The sequence below is a fragment of the Cyprinus carpio genome, chromosome B24, assembly GCF_018340385.1.
Source record: "Cyprinus carpio isolate SPL01 chromosome B24, ASM1834038v1, whole genome shotgun sequence".
NCBI lineage: Eukaryota > Metazoa > Chordata > Actinopteri > Cypriniformes > Cyprinidae > Cyprinus > Cyprinus carpio.
The window spans coordinates 6121498-6139449 of NC_056620.1; the positions used below are offsets into that span (position 1 = coordinate 6121498).

A 17952-nucleotide genomic window follows, 5' to 3' on the forward strand; every position below is an offset into this window, starting at 1 on the left:
TTAATCAGAATTAGATTTTTTTTAATAGCCATTTGAATTCAGTCGAATCTAAGCCTTTGTTAGAGGATGTGAATTCAAATGGATGTGATCTGCAATTGCTCTAGTTTTGTTAATTTATCAGAATGAAATGCAGTATGCCAAATCAATGAAATGCAAATACGCCATATGACAAAGCTTTGCGTAAAAAAAGTAGAAGTCAGTTCTGCTTTAAAGCATTAAATGGTAAATAAATAAAAATGTTTGTTTATTATGCCCATGCATGTTAATGGTCATTATAGCATTGTTTTCAGTTTTCCAAAGTCTTCTTTCTTAATCATTTTACATTCAGCCTTGTCATTGTAAACTGCAATCTAAGGTTTGCCTAATAAACAGCAGGAAAATGTCCTGAAAATCAAAACCTTAAAATGAAAAAATACACATAGCCTTTTTAGATATAACATTCAAGCAGCCATAGTTGCAGGATTTTTTGAGAGGATAATTTCTTAGGATCCCAGGTTGAGATACAGTTCTGGCATATGTTTTGCCAAGACCCAGTACCAACAAATATGGTGCATAAGTGTTTGGTAAATAAATAAACTAGAATAATTTTGCAAAATAAATAAATAAATAAATAAATAAATACTGCATTTTTTCTTTAAGTGCTATGGCTTGATTAACTTGTATTTTGTTTTTTTGTTCATGGCAGCAAATGAGACAAAAGAGCAAACAACAGGCAAAAATTGAAGCCACTCAAAAGTTAGAACAGGTTAAAAATGAGCAGCAGCAACTTCAGAAACAGCAGCAACAACAACAACAATTCAGTGGAGACACCTCTAAAAGTGATGATCAGAGTCCAATGGCAACACAGCCCAGCAGTGGAGGTAATGCTTCTCCTTTGCAAACATTAAACACCAAGGATGGCTTTACAAGGACTCAGATGCCTGGAACGGCAACATCAGTTGCATCAACAGATGATGTATTCCTGCGTCCTCAACCACCACCCCCTTCATCTACAGCAAAGACCCCTACCCAGGACACTCAGTACCCACAGGGTCCCTCATCTCAGCCTCAGTCTCCTCAAATGTTTTCACCTGAATCATCTGGATCCCGTCCTCCTTCTCCATGGGATCCATATGGCAAAATGGTGGGAACCCCCAGACCACCACCATCTGGTTCAAGCACACCTCGCAGAGGTTCTGTGTCTGACATGCAAGAAAGAAGTCGGCCTTCACCAGCCCATGAATCCTTTGGCTCTCCAACATCCGCTAGCACTGACCCATATGCAAAGCCTCCAGACACACCTCGACCATCAGACCTTTTTGTTAAACCTATGTGTCCACCTAGACCAGGACCATTATCTGAGCAACAAGGACGACATTTTATCAATAATGTCACACCTGGAGACAGTTTTTCCAGACCAGGCCAAAGATCAGAAGCTTACCAGCGCATGGCCCACAGCCGCATGATTCTTTCTGACCCCTACTCTAGGCCACTGTTAACACCTATTCCAGGGAGTAATGAGTCAGGATCTGTGCCAGTGTTCAAAACACCCATGCCTCCTTCCCAGTTACAGCAAGACTCATTCAGTGCAGGGCAGCAAGGCATGAGAAGGGGGTCATCTGACACTTTATCCCAAGTTCAACATTCTGACCCTTATTCACATCAGCCTCTTACACCTCATCCATCAATGGGAGATGGTTTCATTAATGAGGGCAGAATGATGCGTCCAGGACAAGGCAGTCCTTTTGCCCAATCATTGCCCATGAGCAGACACCCTCAACGAGATCCATATTCACAGACACCATCTACACCTAGACCAGACTACCTTCAGCAAATGCCGGATTCATATGCTCAGCCTCCTGGTACTCCAAGACCACTTGATCCATATGCCCAGATGCCTGGTACCCCAAGACCACACTCTGATCCATATACATTGCCACCATGCACGCCTAGAACTGCCACAATTGATCAGTTTTCTCAGTCACAACCTAACAGTCGCAGGCAATCTCCATCTCATGCTATCGATCCATATGCTCAAATGCCAGGAACTCCAAGACCTTCTTCCGGAGAGAGATTCCCTAAATCACCAAGTAGTCAGAGAACCTCAGATCCCTTCTCACAGTCTTCTGGAACTTCTAGGCCAATCAGAAATGAAGCTTATGATCAACAACCAGGAACACCAAGGCCAGTTCTTACTGACCCATATTCTCACCCCCCTGGAACCCCACATCCAGGAATTGACCCAGAAGCCTTCCCTAGATCAAATCCAAGAGTAAACTTCATGTCCCATCAAACAGATCCACTTAGCCATCAAGCACAAAGTAGAATGCAGGACCCATTTGCTCGTCCCTGTGCTCCTGATTCTCAAACCCCAAAACATCCTGGGATTTCAGATGAAATTCTCTCTCTACAACAGGCAAACCCTAACCAGACACCTATTCATGATCCATTTGAACAAGCTCCTCTAACCCTATGTTCACAAACAGGAGATAGACTGTCACATGATGTTCCACTAAACACGGGCAACCCATCAGATATACAGAACACAATGCAACCACCACTTGGAGAGAATGAAGAGAAAATTAAACAGGTTTGAAAACATATTGTGCGATTCCATTAGAGAATATTACTTTTTTCCTTTAATCTCTGTTCTATTTTTAATGACATGCTATTTATTGTACACTGTTATTGCTATTTTTAGCGCCAAAGACTACGGCAGTTACTCCTCAAACAGCAGCAGCAGAAAAGTGCAATCAGACAGGAAAAGGGACTCCAGGAGGCAATTCCTCCTGCTGCACCTGGGACTTCAAGGCATTGGTCACAGGATGGTTCTCGACATCAGAATGATATTTTTGGTAGACCCCCACCTCCATATCCAGGTACTATGAGATCTTCACCAATTCATGCAGGACAAAGATTTCCTGGAACTTTCCTTGCTGATCAGCATGAGCCCATGCCTGATGAATCCCAGTGCTCCCACCTACCATTCCCCAGGGATCTAAACAACAGTGGCATGAGTCAGCAAGGACAAAGGTAAGTGTTTTTCCTTCATCAATTGCAATCAAAAACTACTAATTAATTTTGTGTTTAAGTTCTCTTAAAACCCAATTCCTTCCAGATTTGGATTTCTTCCTGGCACTCCAAGCCAAGAACATTTCCTCAGGCCCCCTCACCAGATACAAGGTGGACCAATGGTTGACAATATTCCACCACATATGAGACAACCTGCTGATGTTGTTAGGTCAATAGGCAGTAATTATCAAATGGGCCTACCCCAGCATTTTCCCCCACGTGGCCTTCCAATGCAACAGCATAATATAATGGGTCAACCATTTATTGAACTTTGTCACAGGGCTCCAGAGAACAGGGTCAGATTACCTTTTGGTCCACCTAATGCTTTGGACCATCTTAATCATTCCCAGAGGCCATCTCATGGTTTCATGGGAGGACAAAATATGGCCTTTTCAGGAAACCAAGGTCCCAGAATTATGGATCCGATGTTGGGACAGTCACAACAAGGGCCAGTCAATCACTTACAGACCTCAGCTACTATGGATAATTCACATCACCATACAAATACAACACCACAACAGACCCCTCTGGCAGCACCACTTAGCCATTCAGTTAGTAGTGATTCAGCCGAATCTGCACTACTTCCTGTCACAACCTCTGGTCCAACAGAGGAAATCCCATTGCCATGTAGCGATGGTGTGGAGAAGCTAGAGACAGATGACTCTACTGTGAAGGACCTTGATGATGTGGAGGTCAAAGACTTGGTTGATGAAGACCTGGACAACCTGAACCTTGATGCAGATGATGGCAAAGATTTAGACTTAGAAACAAATGATCTACATCTTGATGATCTTCTGGAATCTGGAAAGTTTGATCTTATTGCTTATGCAGATCCTGAGCTGAACCTTGAGGACAAAAAAGATATGTTTAATGAAGAGCTGGAGCTGAGTGATCATATAGATGATGACCATGGGGATACCTCAGACCTTCAGAAAGCCTTGGCTGAAAAAAGAAATGCCAGATGTGGAGGTATGTCCTCAGCTCAACCTAAATCAGAGGGCATACAAGGTCCTAGTGATGTCAGACTAGAAAAGAGTATGCCAAAAGAGGTCCAGGATCATTCTCAGTCTGAAACAATAAAAACTGAGGGCCAAGTACTTGGAACCTCAAGGGATGAACATAGGCCTATGAGTAGTAAAAGTGGTCAAGATGATGGTCTTTTTGAGGAATCTTGCGAAGATGTGCATCCTGGATCTGCTCCAGTGCTGTCAAGTTTGTTGATCAAGGAAAAACTAGAGGACACTAGGAGCGAATCCATAATTTCCCCTATTTCAGGTGACCCAAATGCTCAGACTACGCTTGGCTCAAACATGAGTATGGTGATGCTGCACAGTAAACCCCAAGAACAAAGGATAAACCCTGGAGTATCAATGGGGCACATGATAGATAAATCTCTAACCCAAGGGGAACTTTTAGGTAACACAAATTTGATGCAGTCTGGTAACCAGCAGGTACCACTTCAAGGCTTTGGACCTTCACAAGGACAACAAGTGGATCTAAACCTGCCTATGGTTGGTGTCCAGCAGCCTGTTCCCCATCCTGTAAATCACCAGCCTCAACAGGGCATGTTCATTCCTGGGGCTACAGGTCAACAAGGGTCTCAAACACAACAGAGTCAACAGAACAGGCCTCTTCTGTTAGATGAGCAGCCCCTTCTTCTCCAAGATCTACTGGATCAAGAGAGGCAGGAGCAACAACAGCAAAGGCAGATGCAGGCCATGATTAGACAACGGTCAAGTGACCCTTTTTCCCCTAACATTGGTAAGCCTAAGCTCCACTTTGACTAATTGATAAATGATTTTGTTGTACCTCTACATTGTCAAAAAAATAGTAGTTAAAACCTTACTTAATTCTATACTGTGCGCAGCTCCAAATGTACAATTTTGTTTGTACTGTTACTGAATATAGTTTTTGTACAATATTTTAATATGAACATTTTTGCTTACATTTTAAATATTCATAATTTAGGTTTACATTTATGTGGGTTTTTTTGAGCTTCAGAAACTCAAATACTTAATGTGAATATTTAAAAAAATACTTGAAATGTGAATATAACTGAGAAATACAAATCACAATCATGCAATTTCTGTGGTGGTTTTTAGACTTTGATGCAATTACTGATCCAATCATGAAGGCAAAGATGGTGGCTCTGAAGGGGATCAACAAAGTGATGGTACAGAACAGTATGGGTATGACACCCATGGTTATTAACAGGTAAACCCTTTACTATATAAACTGGCTCCTCTGAGCAGTTACTACAGTAATGCAAAAAGTTATTTATTACCCTGACTGGCCTAATTCTTTACTTACCTGGCCACATGCAATTTTCAGTGGTTAATTTTTTTGTGTTGAGTACTCTCCATGCTTTCTTTTGTGGCAGAATGCCACAGATTCCAGGATCGCATGGCCCAGATACAGCTGTTTTTTCACAACATTTTTTTGGACCGGTATGTCCACAGGTTTATTTCGTCTTATTACCTTATCTCACCAGCATTCAACCTGTTGTAATAGCATATCCAACAATTTCCTTTTAGGATGGAAAGTTGCCACCACAGATTGCGAGACCCAATCCCCCTAACTTTGGACCAGGGTTTGTCAGTAAGTTGTTAATTATTATTGTTATTATTATTCAGCATTTACCAATGAGTTGTAAGTGTTATTTTGTCATTGTGATCATGGTAAGTGAATCAATTGAGGCTGGACATCCCATAAATCTCACGTTTATATTCTCCAGATGATTCTCAGAGAAAACAATATGAGGAGTGGCTTCAGGAAACTCAACAGCTTCTTCAAATGCAACAGAAGTTTTTAGAGGACCAGATTGGGGCCCACAGAAAATCTAAAAAGGCCCTCTCAGCAAAACAGCGCACTGCGAAAAAAGCTGGACGGGAGTTCCCAGAGGAAGATGCAGAACAGCTGAAACATGTGACTGAACAGCAAAGTGTGGTTCAAAAGCAATTAGAACAGGTAATATAGTTATTTAAAGAAGTATAACTATTAAAATCATCCACCCAAATAGTTTAAACCATGTTTAAAAATGTAGTAAAACTTTAATTTTAAAGTAACTTTAATTTCTCTACTTGATATTTTTTTATCAACTTATCAATCAACTTATCAACTTTTCTTTTTAGTGGTTCACTTTTAAGAGCAACCACCTTGCTCAAAGTAGACAAACTGTCAATAAGACAAACTGTCACTGTACAGTAAAAAGAATATGCCTTTATTAAAGCAGGACATTTTTATTAGAGGGCTGGATTGGGATTGGGTCCTGCAGGATTTACATTACTTGTCCACTGCGGCACTGCCCCCACTGTTTTTTATTATTATTATTTTTTTTTTTTTAATAGAAATAATTTACTTCAGCTGGAAAACGTGTGTTACACTAAACTAAAAGCAAATGCTCTGCAGTCAGGGTTACCAGGTCTGCATGACAAAACTAGCTCATGCCAGTCAAAAATAGCCCAAAGTAGTGCAATGACCATTTCCCAAATCTCAAAACCCAAAATATGTTATTTCTGTACCTAAAATGCATATTTTACCATCACTGTTATGTACATTGATCATAAACACAGCTCAAAGACCATGCTGGAAGATTTGGTGCTCAACAGATCCTGAGTTCATTGACAAATATCTTATCATGTAAGATCTGCGCCCGTTACACAAAGTATGTGAGGTTGTGAAATCAAAAGTGAACAGCGAGTGCTTATTCAAAAGCAATTTAAATACCCCACATATTGATAGCGGTTACCTGATGCTTTTTGTCCACTGCTTTTTGGAGTGGAAAGTAAGTGCATCTAGGGCCTCAGTTCCTGATTTATGCTCTGACATTAACACTAACAACCTGATATTTGGTCAGCATTTTCAGAATAATATAAACAGCATTACAGTAGGTAGACAACCAGAATTGGTAATACCGCCGCTGCAGGGCCGTGGCGTTAACTGCAAGTCAGTCGCGTGTTAAAATCATTCGCGAAACTACCACCAGGTGGCACAAAGGGGCGGATTGCGAAATGAATGTAATTGTAAAATTAGATAAAAAGAGGAAGTAAAACAACAATAACATTATGATATAACATTGTAACATCTTTAAAAACCATTAAAATATTTACAGTGAGTTTGCAATTTTAATTTTATTAGGTCGTGTATGGGTTTTGGGGTATTTTCTCCTGATAACCCCGAAAAGAACTTAAATTACACTTTCAGTTTTGATCGTACAGATAAGAGCAATACATCAATCGACTCTGCAAAGGGTCTACTTTTCTTTGTATACAGACATAATAACAACAAAACTTTGTGCACTTATAAAATAAAGATAACAAACAAGGAGTGCTGTCTGCAGCCTTTGTCTGCGCTGATCTTCAGTTACAAACGCGTCATTAAAATGAACTGTAACTCCGTGAATACTCAACACAGAGACATGAGAGATATATCTATAGAAAGCCTGACATGTCTACTTTTAAACTAAACGAGTGCTGCCGAAAAAAAAATATTCTGTGATAAAGTAATCCATATGAAAACAACGCGATGTCCGTTTTTCACGTCTCCCTTCATTATCTTCTAATGCGACCACGCCCACGCGCTGAACGCGCTTTTGAGATGATAATGTTTCACTAAAGCGCGCGGATTGAATATGCCCACACAACAGAAGACAAAGCAGCGAGATTGTTCTTCAAGTTTTTTTTATTTTACTGTTTGTTTCGCGATGAGAGGAATAAGACATAATTCACCCCAAAAAAAGATGTGATGTGGTTGAGGATTTGAGATTTGGATTTCCTCAGAAAAAAAGAATGAAGCACTTTATCCAGCAGAGATCATAAACATGAGTAAGCCTCTTTTTATTTATTTATATACTTGTACTAGTTTTCACATAACGTGTAAACATTTTACTAGTTAGACTTTTTCCAAATACTTTTTCCAAACTATAATTCCTGAATAAATTTATATTGTGGTGAAATATTATTAAGTTTCAATAACAATATACACTACTATACCATTCAAAAGCTTGATGTAAATAATATAAATGTACCAATTAATGTAACTGTAACAAATGTAATAAACAATGCTGTTCTTTCAATTTATCCCCCCTAAAAAACCTGAAAAAAATATTCTCAGCTCTTTTCAACATTAATAATAATAATAATAATGATAATAATACCAATAAATGTTTTTTTTTTTGTAGAAAATAAGATTGTTAAAAGGATTTCTGAAGGATTGTGTGACTGGGAGTAATGATGCAAAAAATTCAGTTTGAAAGTCAGCTTTGATTGTTCCTAATAAACTGTTTAACTGCACTCACAAGTGAATATTAAATTATGTTGTGGTATAATTAAATATATTCTAAATACACTACAAACATAAAATTATATACATTTATTTTGTCCTCACATTCTTTCTTTTAACTCATCCCTCTCAGTGACACAGCTGACTGAATGGCTCATTATGCAGCTCATTATGCAGGCCTTTGTCTTCTCAGGTGTGAATTCATGATAGTTGACGCCTACTCGCATATGACTTTTACCAACAAAAAGTGTCTTAGAAAATTTAAATCAATATATTGTTTTCTGTAAGTGAGTAAACAAGATGATTTTCACATCATTTAGAAAAAAAAAAAATTCTAGGCTAAAAGCTCCAGTTCTCAAAAGTCTGTGTATGTGTTTTATTGCCTTATTCAAGTGATTTAACATTTTTAGTTTTTCACTAACCACGCATAACATTTTTTTTCTCAAAAGCACAATCATGTACATACATGCTGCTCACATATTATTATAGCCCAGTTTGTGCTGATTACAGTAAGATTAGACTTTAGCCATTTAGATATTTATAAGAAACTGAAAAAAGCACAAATGTCAGGGCATGACAAAACTTCTCCAGGCCCCAAAAATACCCTTAGACTCCAGAGGGTTAATTTCAAAACGTAGGATATTCTTAGGCTACAATCTACTCATCAAAAATTAAAAGAAAGACCTTTACACAAAGGATCTTATGCATGCTATTGTTATTAAACAGTTATTAAATATAAGGCCTATATATATATATATATATATATATATATATATATATATATATATATATATATATATATATATATATATATGTATATATATATATATACGGATTAAAAGCTTAATGTTTTCATTTCGGTTCATTCTTGGTTTTAAAAAAAATCTCCAGGTTCCATATGCAGAGCGAAAAGAGAACGGTCCAGCATTTAGCAATAATTATTATTAACTCTTTTATTATTCTTGATTTTTTAAACTGCTTACACTTTGCATTTTTGAATTATGCCTTTACTGTGTGACCAAAAATTTAGTATTTTCTGTTTCAGCTGTTTGATCGCGCTGGAGCCTCACGCGCACATATTCATTGGAAACAGTCGTTCACCGTGCCATCCGGCGCAAGCAGCGGTCCACTTTGGCATATTGCTAATTATGATTTTTTTTTTCCATCGATACTGAAACACGTGTGAGCTACAAAGCCTATTTTACCTCATGAATAGTAGTTAAGCTTCAAATGGACAACATCACGACTATGGAAACGTTTAGATTTCGCCCAAATGAGAGAGCCCAACCTTACCTTATGTTTAGCTTTAAATTATTATTCATTTATTTTTTGTTTGTTTATAGCTAAGCCTATATTATTATATACTGTAATTATATTTATCCATTAGAATTATACATTTTTAATTCTTGTTCTGCTCTGTACATTATAACATTATTAGGCCAGCCGTTATTATTTCTGAATGTAATAAAATGCAACTTATACATGACTTATAAAATTTTTTCCTCTCACAAACATAATTTATTTTTTAGCGTGTTTAAAAAAAAAAAAAAAGCATAAAAATAGGCGATTAATCGGTTAAATTTTTTTTACTGTGGGTTAACAGTAATTCTAATTATTATATACTTAGGAATAGAGGCTGGGCCTAATCTAGGCTGTCCAGTTTTTTTTTTTTTTTCCTCTGTCTCTCTCTATTTATCTCTCTATTTAACAGCATTAACTTACAATGAAATACGTCTTCCTTTAGGCAGACTGAATGTTTTCCTGCCTTGTTAAATTTTGGGTCAGTTTGCGTGAGTCCTGCGCTGTGAAGCCCGCTTGGTCTTAAAGCCTTCTGCAAATGCTACGTTAGGGCTGGACAATTATGGCCTAAAATCAAAACCTCGATTAATTGAACATTTTGAATAGATTATTTTTAATGAAATTAATTGAACATTTTACCTTGATTTTTTGCCCTCATAGTTCACTGACACTGTACTGTAAATATGATTGACTATTAAAGGTGGGACATAAGTTTTTACATTTTCCTGTTGAAAGAGCGATCTGACATCATAGCTCACTATCAGCAGTTATTTTATCTATGTTCGTAACATTTCTTACAGATTATTGCTCAGTGTAAGAGATAAATAAAGATCAGATAAAGATAAATTAGCACAGTGCCAGAATGAGTGATTGCATGTGTGAATTAGACATACCGTCTCTATATTAATTGTGAAGCTGTGGGTTGTAAATAGCCTAGTTCCTTCAAAAGTAGAAAAATATGCTATAATAAGTTTTGAGATTCTAAGCTACTTTAGTGATAAATCACTGGACAGCGCTTACAACTAGTTTCTGCATTCCTCTATACGTGCGATCTTCACAGCTACTGTTTATATGAGTGTTCATACCATCTAAACTTTTCTAAAGACTGTAAGTTCCCCTCAGACATACATTCATATAAACTCCTACCCCTAATTGAATTGCGATTTGTTTAGCATCTCAACTGATTTGAATCGATTTGAAACCGGCTCGCGGTTAATTGTTACATCCCTAGCTCACACTTATTTCTCTCTCCACTTCTGATTTAGATACGGAAGCAACAGAAAGAACATGCTGAACTAATTGAGGAATATCGTGTCAAGCAGCAACAACAGCAACAGCACCTCCAACCTGGTGTGATGGGTCCAATGAAGGCCATGCCAGGACAGGCCCCTGGAATGATGCCTGTTGGACCTCCAGTAGGGCAGCCTATGATGGGTTCTGGGTTGTTGATGCAACAACCCCACTTTGGTAAGCCTACTCACATGCCCAGTGTGCCAGGTTGGCATCCAATTTCTGCTGGACCAATGGGTGAACCCAGGATGCCACCTCACCTGCCCCCTCAAATGCCACTGCCTAACCCCACTCAGCCACTTCAGGCACAACCACCTCCCCCTATGGTTCCAGGGGGTAAACCTGGGCAGCCTGGCCCTGTAGGTGGAAGTAATGGTGGAGGATCCAGCAGTAGTGCCCCTCATGTAAAGTTTGATGATAATAATCCATTTAGTGAAGGCTTCCAGGAGCGAGAGCGCCGAGAGCGCCTCCGAGAGCAGCAGGAAAAACAGCGGGTACAGCTCATGCAGGAAGTGGAGAGACAGAGGGCTTTGCAGAGGCTAGAGTTGGTGCAGCAGGACTTGGGGCTTGGCCCCGACAACAGTGGGGGTGGTCTTGCCCAGATGCCCTTCTATAATTCTGACCTATCACAGGAATTCATGCCGACACCCAGGCCTCAACAGCAACAACAGCAAATGGGCCCAGTGTTCCCTCAACAAGGAAATATGCCATTAGACTTTGTAGGTCCAGGTCCAGCCTTTTTGCAAGGTGGCGAGCGCAGACCTATGCCTGGGAATGGCTCCTTTTGCCCAGATATGGGTCCTAATTTTCAACCTAAGAACCCCATGATGCATGGTTTCTCCCCAGGTCAGCCACGTGTACCTGGGTTTGGAGGGCATGGAATGCCACCCCATAGTGGAGGTTCCTCATTTGGTATGGATTCCACAACCCCTTTACCTCCTAATTTCCCTGGGTCAGGGCAGTCCCTCATCCAACTCTACTCCAACATCATCCCTGAGGAGAAGGGCAAAAAGAAAAGAAGTCGAAAGAAAAAGCTGGATGATGATACAGATTCGGTCAAAACTCCTTCCACGCCACATTCTGACATAACTGCCCCACTTACACCATGTGTATCAGACACCTCTTCAACCCCTACACGTAGTGTTGCCATCATGGGAGACCAGGACACTTCAGAGTTTTCCAACACCGTAAGTTCTATGACTGGGCAGCCACCATTCTCTGAGCTGGAGAACCCACTCCCTGGAGGTACTCCACTTGGGCGACAGTCCAGTGTGGGCTCAGAGGCAGAGCGAGGCCTCATCCATGATATCAAGCTGGAAAAGTTAGAAGCCAGTGTGTGCCAGAAGGCTGAGGGAGAGGCAGTGACTTGCAAAAGTGCAGGAGGAACTGGTATAGTAAAGACGGAAGAGGGCAATGAGATAATCTCCCCCAGCCCACCATCCCAGAATCCAGCTCACAGCACCAAAGTGGACATTGGAAATGAGTTACTCAAACACCTTCTAAAGAACAAGAGCACGCCTCCTCCTTCCTCAACACCTCTCATACATCAGATATCAAATGACATTATACAATCAGAGGATGAGGGGCTAACAGACAGCAAAGGCTCTTTAAGACTGGACAGCACAGATTCTTTGGTAAGAGCTTTATGGTTACCTCACTACACAGCTGTTTAAAAATGTGAAGCTAAAAATCATAATCTTGAAATTGTAAACATTTTTGTAAAAGTAGATAGAGATGACATGAAATTATAGAATTTTTGTTTTGTGATGTTTAAATATATTAAAGATCTTTTCGCATCCGTTTATAATTCAGTAATTAATTTGCCCTATTTCCAAAATGTGTAGTAAAATGAAATTATATATTGAATAATCTGGCCATCTTTTCACATTTAATACTTTATTGGTTGGTTGGTAATTAAGGATGTGAATAAAGTAGTTTTTTGCAAACTACAGCACTGTCAAATTGTGAAGTCAGGTTTGATTGTTGATTAGCTAGTCTTGGTCTCTCTTGTCTTCTTGGAATTGAAAGAGTTGTTTATTGTCTATAGAGTGGCTTAAATAGCCATTTGACAGGCAATCCAGATTTGGAGCCTTCTGTGCCAGAGCAATGCAAAAGAAAACAACGCAACAAGCGGACACCAAAGAATGGGGCTGAGAAACCACTGTCACGCTGGAAGAAGAGGAAGAAGGATGATGAAGAGAGACAAGCAGTGTACACCAACACAGACACACTGATGACTCAGCTCAACCAGGCAAATACCTACTACTATACCCATAATCTATCTCAAGATCAATTTATGTTAATGCTGGACTTGAATTGATTAACAGTAGAGTATGCGATGATAACCAAGGTGAAGATATATACATTTGATCTGTAGACTAATTGATCATTATGGTCATCTCTGGAAAGTAGTTTAATTAGAGCTTATACAGTTTATAACCCTTATGTCCATTCACAAACTTGGTTTATGACTGAAACCAGCAAAAAAAATAAATACAAATTAAAAAAAAAGAGAAAAAAAAGTGAGATGCTGGCATTGTATGTGGACATCATCATTTGCATGTTGTTGTTTCACTCAAATCATGTGTCCTCCATTCTCATCCTTTCAGCAGCTGTCTATGCTGCCCCTGATGGAGCCTTTGATTGGGGTAAACTTTGCACATTTTCCCCCATATGGCAGTGGGCAGCTGAATGGAGAGAACAGGCTCTCTGGAACTTTTGGAAGTGCATCACTGGATGGAGTATCTGATTACTACTCACAACTCGTCTATAAGGTTTGGCTTTTACAGTCTTCACTTCCTTTTCTATACTGTGTAGACATGGAGAATTGAAGTTTTCTTTTTTCTTTTTTTTTTTTTGCAGCAGAACAATCTTAGCAATCCTCCAACACCTCCCGCCTCACTGCCCCCCACACCGCCACCTGTAGCCAAGCAGAAGTTGTTGAATGGTTTTGCCACTGCAGAAGAACTGGCCAGGAAGGCAGAAGTTTTGGGTAAGCATGAGGGTTTTGGTGTATTCTTTAAGGGGTCATATGATGCTGCTAAAAATAACATTATTTTGTGTATTTGATGTAAAACAAAACACATTATTTTCCATATAATGTAAATTATTGTTTCTCCTCTATGCCCTTCCTTTGTAAAACGCGTCCATTTTTACAAAGCTCATCGGTCTGAAAAAGCAAGGTGTGCTCTGATTGGCCAGCTATCCAGTGCGTTGTGATTGGCCAAATGCCTCAAGCGTGTGACAGAAATGTTACGCCCCTTAACATACTATGCCATCTCCCAGGCCAGCAGCATGAGACTCAGTCCAGCTGCTCTTTTTGTGCACATCCTATCATCAGTTCTCTTTTAGCAGTTCAGTTAATGTACTGTTAGGAGTAACTGCATATCTCAGGATATTGGTTTATTTCGTGTCAGAGGTAGTGTTAGGCACATTTATAAACCGAATAACTTAAGTAATTTGTGGATTAGTGTGTACTGGAGACGCGAACCGTTTCAGTCGATTCAGTTCAATTTGGTGAACTGGTTCTAAGAAGATCCGGTTAAATTTAAAGATTTGTTTGTGATCCGGACATCACTAGACGACACAAAACCAGTAAAACCCATTACAAACACGCATTTGTTGCATCCAGTGGGGATATAATTACTGATTATAATGACTTATACTGTCTTTTTACATGTTGCGTATTGCGCTGCGTAAACATAAAACCATGTCTGCATTTATGATCTAAGAAACAACAAACAACATGCCTACTCTACTGCTCAAAACTAGCGTTTAAATCATCATTGGCAAATTATTTAAATATAAAAAACATACTTACAGGCTGTGAGTCAGAAGCACCAGACTGTCCTTGCAAAGTTTGAATTGCCCAACTTTATAGAAACAGCCATTGTGCCACAGACAACTTGCAAGCTACTGGTTCAGGAAACAGTCCTCATCCTCCATAAAATGCGCAGCACACAATTGAATGTTTGGGTTGGACTGTTCTGGAACAGTGTTGTAAATACAACTTAACCACTGATTTCTAACCGTGTCCTCTTTTGGAAGGCCAAACAAAGTATTTTCGTTTTCACAACGAAACACAAAGCGACTCCACAACATGGCAGCAACAGAGAGAATAAAAGTTACGCCTTCTTTCTATGTGTGAACATTTGGGCGGCGTTATGCAAATCTTCCCACATAGTGACGTAGAGATATGGGGGCGTGTTAGAACGAGCCATTTTAAGGGGATGTGGTTGACTTTTAACTTTTAAAAAAGAATATCTATTTGGATTTGAGACTTTACAGATCTTCTTTATGCACAAAGAGCTTCTAACACTCCAAAGAGAAAGGAAAAATTGAAATCGCATCATATGACCCCTTTAATGGTAATGTCAGTTTCAATCCCATTGTTTTATAACAGATTTAGTCAGAATAGCCAAATGGCTTTCATGAAGATAACCATGGGAAGGTTACAATTTTGAAGGTTAAGAACATCCTTTCATTGAAAAAAAAGTATAAATAAATTATAATTATAATGTAGACCCATGCACGCACACATTAGGAAACAACACTGAAAAACTCAAATAGTTTAATGAGCATACAAAACCTTTACCTGTAAAATGCTTATAATAGTTCATCATAGACAAGAAACTATGAAATGTTTCAAATCACAGATGTAGTATGGCATTATAGTGTAGGTATTTTTCTTAAATATTATAATTATACATTAGCTATTTTAAAAATGCCTTTTTGGTGATCAGTATTTATTTGTGATTATGTCTCAGTTTCTAAAAGCTTGGGTGAGAAGCAGCACACTATTCCATTCAAAGCTGAAGATGACCTGCTGGGACACACCATCACTCGTGGCCCAAAGACTGTTGATGTTCCTGCTTCACTTCCCACTCCACCCCACAACAACCAAGAGGAACTTCGGTAGGTTTTCAGGGCTTTTTACGTATTGTTTTGTCTCATGTAGCCAAACATTTGGCCATTAACAAAGCCATATAGTTTTTTTCTGTCCAAGAGCCCCCACTTTTTAAATAAGAATTTGTCCTCAAGCGCATCTAGTTGCAATATGCATGAGATCACTTTCTTACCCTGAGACTACCCATTGTTGACCATAAAGTTTTGGTTTAGGTTAGTATGTATATAATGGTTCTATCCCTTTGTGTGTTTAATAGGGGTCAGGAGCATTGTGTTGACAGGGACACTCCCGACAGTTATGTCCCATCATCCTCTCCTGAGAGTGTGGTTGGCATGGAGATCAGCCGTTATCCAGATCTCTCTAGAGTTAAAGAGGAACCGCCATCCCCTGCTGTCTCTCCAGTCATACCCATACTTTGCAGCGCCAGTGGTAGAGGTAATCTCAAGAGACTAAAAAGAAAAACTAGTATAAACCTAGTAAGTTACCTGCTGAGATAGCATATTAAGACATTGTGTGTGTGCACTTGATGCGAAAGCTGTTTTAGAGTAATGACAGGTTAGACAAAAATAAAAGATAATGAGGTGACACTAATATAATGTGCTGGCATCTTCTGTATCAGCACATAGAAGGTAGACATAATAGAGTGTAACAGTGCCTGCCCCCTTTTCAGTGACACTGGTTTGGAAGTATTTTCCCATAGGGATATTTAAAAGTCTTTGTTAAAGTGTTATAAGCCATGAACCAAGCCAGCCAGCTACAAGGAGAATCACAACATTACAAAAAATTTTTGAAGCAAAAAATCTGCCAAAGACAAAGATACAAGACTTTGTATCTGCTTTCAAGCTTTGTGAATGACAATACTTAAAAATAATGGATAAATATAAGTTGTTTCATATCTACAGAAACAATATTAAAGTTAATTGCAAAAGATGTATATATATATAATTTGAAGTATTTTTGATTGGTGGAATGTCCTGTACAGCATCATGGGTAATGTAGATTTTCACCATGAATTCTGCTATTAAACAAAAATAAGTTGAAGTAAGTGAAAGTGATGTGACATACAGCCAAGTATGGTGACCCATACTCAGAATTCGTGCTCTGCATTTAACCCATCCAAAGTGCACACACACACAGCAGTAAACACACACACCGTGAACACACACCCGGAGCAGTTCTGAAATAATAATAAAAGATAAATATAAAGTAATGCAAACAGATGAGTTTAACAAAAATATGTTCAATCAATCAACAACTTTGAAGCTCACAACAGGTATGTCTTTAAAGGGGGGATTTAATGCTATTTCATTCATGTTGAGTTATTTACGTGGTTAAAGAGTTGGATTCTAATGCTAAAAATGGCCAAAGTTTAAAATTTTTTTTTAGATCTATAACAGAGTATTTCTGTGCCAAATACACACTTCTGGGTTTCTTACAAGTTTCGGAAAGGTTTTTTTTTTATTGTTGGTCTTCATGACATAATGAACGGTGGAACTCCTAATATGGGCACTTCTCCCGGAAGAGCACGCCCGTGTACGCATCGACCAGAGCGCACAGCACAGGACTTGCTCGGGAAGAATATCTCCAAAGAAGTGTGTTTTTGGTTGTAAGGGATAGATAACTTTGTTCAGCTTCCCAAAAGAACCCAGTGTTACGTGAACAGTGGATACAGTTTGTTTTTTGGGACTGCAGCGGAGTTTCACAAGTGTTTTTGTTGACGGACAGTTTTATAAACAAGGCCCAGTTCGACACTGGATTTGTGCATCGTTTGATACTGAAAAATGGAGAGGTCCAGGCTATAAAAGATCCTTACAAGACAGTAAGTGTAATGGTTGTCCCCTCCACCATGTTTAAAATTTATGACCCGCCCAACTCTGAAATTCTGGTATCAAAATTATTTCAGAATTTTCCAGTAGTAAATACGACTTGAGAAGCATTCATGTCTAATTTCTGATTAGGAGACTCATATTTGCGATAATTCCAATAGAACGTGAAGGCAGCATAAGTTGTTATTATTGTTTTTTTTTTTTTTTTTTTTATTCTCGTAGCTTTGTAAAATCACGGTTGAACCCCTGATGTCACATGCACTATTTTACTGATGTCCTTGCTACGTTTCTGTGTGTTGA

General features: G+C 39.0%; 1 protein-coding gene across 10 annotated transcripts in view; it reads left to right on the forward strand.

Moving 5' to 3' along the window:
• The window catches only part of LOC109050388 (histone-lysine N-methyltransferase 2C-like), a 140651-nt gene that overhangs the window by 112460 nt on the left and 10239 nt on the right, over positions 1-17952 (forward strand). For 6 of the 10 annotated variants that reach the window (XR_006158534.1, XM_042752514.1, XM_042752519.1 and 3 more), the window contains 13 exons: positions 686-2569; positions 2681-3012; positions 3098-4812; positions 5154-5265; positions 5432-5498; positions 5586-5649; positions 5786-6018; positions 10896-12554; positions 12968-13171; positions 13530-13694; positions 13783-13912; positions 15687-15834; positions 16083-16261. Coding sequence is in view for 9 of the 10 variants with exons in the window: in XM_042752514.1 (XP_042608448.1) it covers positions 686-2569; positions 2681-3012; positions 3098-4812; positions 5154-5265; positions 5432-5498; positions 5586-5649; positions 5786-6018; positions 10896-12554; positions 12968-13171; positions 13530-13694; positions 13783-13912; positions 15687-15834; positions 16083-16261 (6892 nt within the window). In the remaining variant the exon portion in view is untranslated. The remainder of the gene's footprint in view (positions 1-685; positions 2570-2680; positions 3013-3097; positions 4813-5153; positions 5266-5431; positions 5499-5585; positions 5650-5785; positions 6019-10895; positions 12555-12967; positions 13172-13529; positions 13695-13782; positions 13913-15686; positions 15835-16082; positions 16262-17952) is intronic. The other 4 variants (XM_042752518.1, XM_042752523.1, XM_042752517.1 and 1 more) reach the window with 3 other exon arrangements.